At 33.5% G+C, this 7,242-nt stretch overlaps 1 protein-coding gene across 1 annotated transcript in view; it reads left to right on the top strand.

The window, feature by feature from the left end:
* Positions 1-2,177, top strand: part of LOC106678251 (pupal cuticle protein G1A) — an 8,483-nt gene extending 6,306 nt beyond the window's left edge. Inside the window, exon 2 of the mRNA XM_014416666.2 lies at positions 1,593-2,177. Coding sequence (XP_014272152.2) covers positions 1,593-2,111 — 519 coding nt within the window. The 3' untranslated portion in view covers positions 2,112-2,177. The remainder of the gene's footprint in view (positions 1-1,592) is intronic.
* The last annotated feature ends 5,065 nt before the right edge of the window (positions 2,178-7,242 follow it).

Below are 7,242 nucleotides of genomic sequence, written 5' to 3'. Positions count from 1 at the left end.
GTATAAATGATTTCTCTTAAAAAATCATAAATATATTATTTATTATTACAATACAAAAAAGATTATTATGTTGGAAATGACTTATATAAGACCATTTTTAAGATTGTTGACAATTAAAACATTTTTAACAACCTTAATTTTTTAGGTACCTATAAATCTTTATTCTTAAATTTAAAAAAAAAAAAAGATAGCTATGTGGAAAGTGAGTTATATAATATTTTTTTTAAAAGATTGTTGGCAGTTTGCAAATTTTAAGATTGTTTAGTGCAAAATTATGTATATAAAAAAAATTCATAGCAGCTAAAACATTTTCAATAAGCTTAATTTTTTTTTTTAATAAAAACCATTTTTCTTAAAAATTTATAAATAATTAAAAAAAATATTGTTATGTGGAAAATGATTTATATGAACATTTTTTTTTATATTTTTGACAGCTAGAACTTTACCAACAACCATAACTTTTTTCAATATCAATTTCATTAATATTAAAATTTAAAAATTATTAAACATACAACATATTTACTCATTGTATTTATTATTTGTATAGTTGTAAGTCACATTAAATAAATAAATATTGTTATATGGAAAATGATTCAAATGCAAACAATTGAAGGTTGTAGACAATTTTTAATTTATGACTCTAGGAATTGATTAGAAAATAGACAAAGGAGTATGCCCGAAACCTCGTAAAAATGTAATTAACCGATAAAAGGCTGTTGGAGTGGTGATGGTTTTGATTGTTTTTAAATCATAAATTCTGCTAGGTATTAATCACAACAGATTTTGAGAAAATTGAATTCCACAAATAATGTAGATATATATATATATATACATATTTTTTTTTAATTGTTTGTATATAATTTGACGATTGAGAATTTTTTTTTTTGGGGGGGGGGCAACGTGAGTTTATATCCATATATTATTCATGTACCAATCCAAATTGGTTTAAAAGCATTTTTAGAGAATGGAGTATGGGAAAGATTCGTCTGATACTCGTAATATGTTTTTGTTTTGTTTTTCAAAAATTTTAGAAACAATCTGAAGTTAGCCTATTGGTCTATATTAGTGATACCCAACCGAAATAATTTAGGAATGGGTCCCTCACTCATCCTCCACTGGCTTTTTGATACCAGTGACGCGGTTGAGAGAGAAGCGCCGGGATCTTATGGGGGGAAGAGCTCGGTTCGGAGTTCCCCAGGGTAAATAAATATGGTGTGAATGATCTCTATGATACCTATTATCTTTGTCTACAAATATAAGACGGAATGAAATATTAAAACATAATAATAATAATGATGAAGTAAGGAATGACGTTACAAATCAACTCAAATCAAGTATCCTAGAATGTAAGCCTTTCTTGTATTGTTGGTCGTCCATCGTGAATTAACTGAACAGTTTAATTATTTACTTCACACATACACACGGACACAACCTAAAAATCAAGTTGAAATTTAGTTATTATTAGGTGTAAACTATTTGCATTGAGAGGATCACTCAGACTGATTGCCAACAGACTCCTGAATACTCGATGACTCAATATGTTCTCTTGTTCTCTTACTCCTGCATTGCTAATCTCTTTCCATCCTCCGCAGGTCCTCATCTTCGCCGCCGCCGTCGCCGCTGCCCAGGCCGGCTACATCGCTCCAGTCAGCTACGGCTTGGCCAGCACCGCCATCGGCTCCAGCTCCCAGTCCACCCTCCGCTCCGCAGATGGATCCTCCGCCATCTCCCAGTACTCCAAGGCCGTCGACACCGCCTTCTCCAGCGTCCGTAAGACTGACACCCGTATCACCAACGACGCTAGGTACATCACCCCAGTGGCTGCTGCCTACCACGCCCCAGCTTACGCTTCCTACGCCGCTCCAGTCGTAGCCAAGGCTTACGCTCCAGCCATCTCCACCTACGCCGCCGCTCCAGCCATCTCCACCTACGCCACCGCTCCAGTCGTTGCTAAGGCCTATGCTCCAGCTCTCGCCGCTCCAGCTTACGCCGCCAGGACCTACGCTGCTCCAGCCGTCGCTGCTCACGGTCTCCTTGGAGTCGCTTACTCCGCTGCCCCCACTGTCGCTCACGTCTCCTACGACAGCCCCATCGTCCACTATGCTCTCTAAGTCATTCCCCTGAACCCACGCCAAAATATTATTTATTGTCCCAATAAAATGTAAATTCGTTCAGCATTTTCTTGTTCTTTCTTATATTTACTCCATTATCACATTTTATTTATCAATCTTGCCTCAACAAGGCAATGATGATTCGTTCACTATCTAACTCGACCGTCAGGTTTTCCCTAATCAAGGAGTGACTTTGTTGACTTGACTCACGGCTAATCTAATATAATAAATAATTATCTCTCACAGCTGCATTCAAACCCGAATTCAAGGAGTTAGTAGTTGAATATTACTCTTATATATTATTTATATTATATTATTATTATACTTATATATCTTATATTTTTTTATATTTTGAAGAGTATTTTAGGTACACTAGAACGTACTGGCATATACGCAGTGAACCATCAAGACTTTACACTTACATAACTGTATATATTTTCTTCATTGCATACTCTCAGTAATGAAAAATGAACTTAGTATTTGGACTGGTTCTCTCCATATGGAGTTGTTCCATGGAAGATGTCTCCTACGTCATTTTGATACACAATGAGGTGTCCACTTAAAACCGTATGTGATGGATGCATTTAGACGCATTTTTCTTTATATTTTCATGACTGCCAACCTTATTGGATTGTTTGTTATGAAACATTAACTTAGCGGTTGGATTAATTTTTGCCAGGTGGAATATGATATGTTCTATAGAAAACACCACTTTCAAAAAGATTAAGAATTTTTATATAAATTGCTGAAAGAAATTATCCTTTCTAAAGAAGACCTAAAATCAATTATGATGGTAATGTAATATCGAAATAACCATATAAACTATATATGGGCTATATATAGGTTATATTAGGGTTAATATAAAGGGTTATTTCAGATCTCCAGAGCTGGTAAAAAATAAAATATTAAATATGGCCAAAGATTAAAAACGCGGAATACCAATTAAAATTTGTTTGTTTTAGGACCAGTGTGTTTTAATTCACATGATATTCAAAAATTGATAACAACTGATTATAAATATCTAAAGATGGTCAGGCCGTTGTCAAGAAGCAAGAAAAAATAGGAAAAAACTATTTATTTATTTTTCTGCCGAAGTTTTGGCCCATGTTATAGGTCTTCGTCATGGCTACAATATAAAGATACAAAGATATAGTTAATGTAAGGGTAAAAGAGAGATATGATATAAGGTGGTGGTATATATAGAATACAAAAATTTAAATAAAATATTAAGGAGGATAAAGATGAATAAAAAAAAAATATTAACTAAACTAATAAACAGATACATCAAAATATATATAATGGAAAAGATCTATTAATTTAATTAAATGAGGAGACAAACTAACTATAATAAACTAGAGAAAGTAAAAAGTAAATAAATAACAGGTATCGTAACAGTTGAGGAAACAGGATTTATATTATGTTATTACATAGGTTTACATTATTATTTATTTTTATTATTTTATTGTACATTATTATTCTCATTTCTACGTTTTGCCCATCCCACATTCTTCCTTCTATATTACATTTTTATCTAACCTGTGATAATAATTCATCTGTTATTCTTACCATTTGATATCAATTATGTCTCCTCATTTTATTAAATTAATTGATTTTTTTCAATTATATATATTTCTATGTATCTGTTTATTAGTTTAGTAAATTTTTTTTCATCTTTATCCTACTTAATATTTTATTTAAATTTTTGGATTCTTTATATACCACCACTAAATACTCTTATATTTGTATGTCACTCTCTTAGCCTCATATTGACTCTATCTTTGTATCTTTTTATTGTAGCCCTTATGAGGACAAACAACATAGGTCGAAACGTGGGCAGAACATAAATAAATAATTATTATTACTTTACCTTCCTTCTTGGCCACAGCACTGACCCTCTCCTTCAGATTAACTTAGGGTCAGTCATCTATATATATGATAATAAATATATATATCGCCGATAGGTTTTTTTCTAAAAATTATCATAAAACCTTAACAAAATTTCTATGATCATTTTATAAAATCGTATCATGATAACTAAATTAGATAAAACGATAATTACGTTTAAAAAAAAAATCACCATATATGACTGCTGTAGATAACTACTGAAATAATATCCCATGTTGTGCCTATCTCACCAACAATAATAATAAAACATTATGTCGCTATAAAGGTTAGGTACTGTTGGAAACATTAATTTTAAGGCGCTATTTTTGATAAATCCTTTTCTTAGAAATCCTTCAGAATAAGAGTCATGGCCAGATTATCGGTATGCTGATAAAAATATTACCTACAATGAGGTATCGGTATTTAATGGTTTTTTGAAAAGTGTCTTATATCACTTATTTGACAATGATAAATCCCCTGATTTTTTATTTATTGATTTTTTTTATAAAATCGCTACTTAGTCTCAAACCACGGATTATTTTTTTTTCCGCACAAAAACCGCTATTATTGTTTTGTTCCATAGACGTAAATATACGAGTTATTTCGTTTTATTTCAGTTTTCTTTGTTATTTAAGCAATTATTTATTATGAGTTTTACTCCTTATCGTCCTTGTGCAGTACCTAATTGCAAAAATATTACTATAAGGATTCAACAAACGTTATCCAAGTGTCAAAAGATGTGCAATTAGACACATTTGATTAAAACATTGGCTAAAAGGAATCCAAAATTATTATCGAATTTAAATAATACATTATATTTCTGTCAAACCGGATTCGAATCCGGCTGTGGCAGACAATTATTATCTGTTACCTATAGCCGTTGAGTTAGCCCTGTGGGTGCGGGAGCCCTCCGGGGTCTAACCAGCCACATCTCACTCAGAAGTGGGTCCCCTTAATTGGGTAAAAATCTGGCGGTCGAGCGTGATTCTGACCAAATCACCTCCTTGTACAACCATTGGTCTAGAAACAGTACTTCTTTACAATGTACTGCACTCCTCACCCTTTATGGGTTGTAGTGGTACAGATATAATTTTTTTTTTTTAATAATTTATTTATTGTTATTTACAACTGTATACACATATATACAACAAGTAAATTTGCTGTAGGTGGCATAGAGACATGATAAAAACATGTGGAGAATCTACCCACTGATAGAACTCCAATAACATTTCTAGAGAAGAAGATCTCGAGGCCATCTTCTTTTCAGACACCTAGGAGGATTATTAGGTAATGAAGGAGAAGCCAGGTTAGAAACAAGTGGATTTGGGTGGTTGAGAAGTTTATTATGGAAGGAACGGTATCTGGTTCTGGCCAAATCGGCAACATATGGAATATTGAGGTCCTGATGGATGACTTGATTTGTGACAAAGTAAGGAGCATTAAGGATTTTACGAAGCATTTTGGACTGTAAGGATTGGATTCGAGAGGAATTTGATGGTTTAGTGGAGCCCCAAAGCTCAACTCCGTATGTCCAGATAGGCCTTATAATAGTCATGTAGATCAGTCTTTTGTAATGGATTGGCAATTTAGACCGTTTGTCTAGTAAATGTTGCAATAGTCGGAATCTACGAGCAGTTTCTTGTCTTTTTAGTCTTGAATGAGGATTCCATGTCAGTCGTTTGTCGAGATGTAGTCCTAAGTAACGGATCTGTTCGACAGGAATAAGTGGGGTATTATTAAAGGATATTGTAGGGGAAGAGGTCATGGGTTTACGTCGAAGGGTAAATGTGATTTGGTGGGATTTATTAGATATAATTTAGATAGATATTAGATATATAATTTAATTTAATTTCTGTCAAGATCACTTCAGTGTGATTATAATACAAGATACAAATTATAAGTTCATTAGAGGTTATATTTATTCAAAAAGACTACTTAAAGAAATTAAAAACGTAATGATTGTACTTTCCAGTTGGAAAACGATATGGAAGAATTATTTTCGATACAAAATAATGGGTTCAGCGAAAATATAATAATAATTTAAAAACAGCTAAAATGTATGAACCGCTCAATCTTTGTTTTGTCTAACTGTCAGTTGCCAACCTTGTTTCAATAAAGACAGGTGCTCCCCCCCCCCCCAATCTGTTTACTTGTTATCTTTGTTAATTTGCTTAATACTTCCTTTTACTTGTTACTATGCTTCGATTTTGCCACATTTACTTCAGCTATATGTTTACCTTTTCTACCTGCCTCTTTACCATATTTATAAGTATTTCTAACGAGTATTTTTCTAGAATTTATTATTCTAGTCCTATATTTACAATTCTATCACAACTGGCTGTCAGAGAGGCACTTACGCTCCCTTGCCGAGGCACCGCCGTTCATACCCTATCAGAAGTCCGTACACCCCTTAAGTTACAAATATTGGAAAGATCGCAGGCCAAGTGGGATGAAAGTTCTCCGAGTAAATTAAAAGGAATCAAAAGATCAGTAAAGCCATGGTTGACATCCTACTTCAACAGCCGCAGGGAGGAAGTTGCTCTAACCCGCTTGAGAATAGGTTATACTCTCCTTGCGCACTCTCACCTGAACAAAAAACTGCCACCTCCAACGTGCAAATATTGTCAGTCCATTCTCACGATTAAGCATATTTTTTAAGAATGTACTCCCTATTTGCCAAAAATAAACAGGATAGCACTGACTCCAAATATATCAGAAGTTCTAACAAATGAGGAAGCTAAAATTACATTAATGAAGTGTAGATAGTTGACCGTAGATTAATGATTGGAGAAGTTTGTCGGGGGGTGCGGTCAGTAAAGAACATAAAAAAACAAAACCATATTTATTTATTTTATGCCGACGTTTCGACCTGAGTTTCAGGTCATCAGGGGTTATGGCGTAGAAGGTAGGCCTGCAACTCAACCCAGTTGCAGGCCTACCTTCTTTGCTGACCGCACCCCCCGACAAACTTCTCCAATCTAAAATTACATTAGTGTTTAAATTTTTAAAAGCACATCGCCTTCTTTCAAAATTATAACTCCTCTTCTATTTTAATTTATTATTAATTTTTACATAATTTTTAGCATACCATAGGCGTTGATGACCAGAGGGTTTTACGCTTTTAAGCGACAATCAACAAACAACTGGCTGTATTTGTTATAAATCGCATTTTCTAACAACCTAAATCAATAATCAATAAAAAAACTTGGTGTGCAAATACTTTTTCCCCGACTGAATATCATAGAGA

The sequence above is a fragment of the Halyomorpha halys genome, unplaced genomic scaffold (genome assembly GCF_000696795.3).
Source record: "Halyomorpha halys isolate HHAL.00 unplaced genomic scaffold, Hhal_1.1 Scaffold131.1, whole genome shotgun sequence".
Classification (NCBI taxonomy): Eukaryota; Metazoa; Arthropoda; class Insecta; order Hemiptera; family Pentatomidae; genus Halyomorpha; species Halyomorpha halys.
This window is presented reverse-complemented; position numbering and strand designations above follow the sequence as displayed.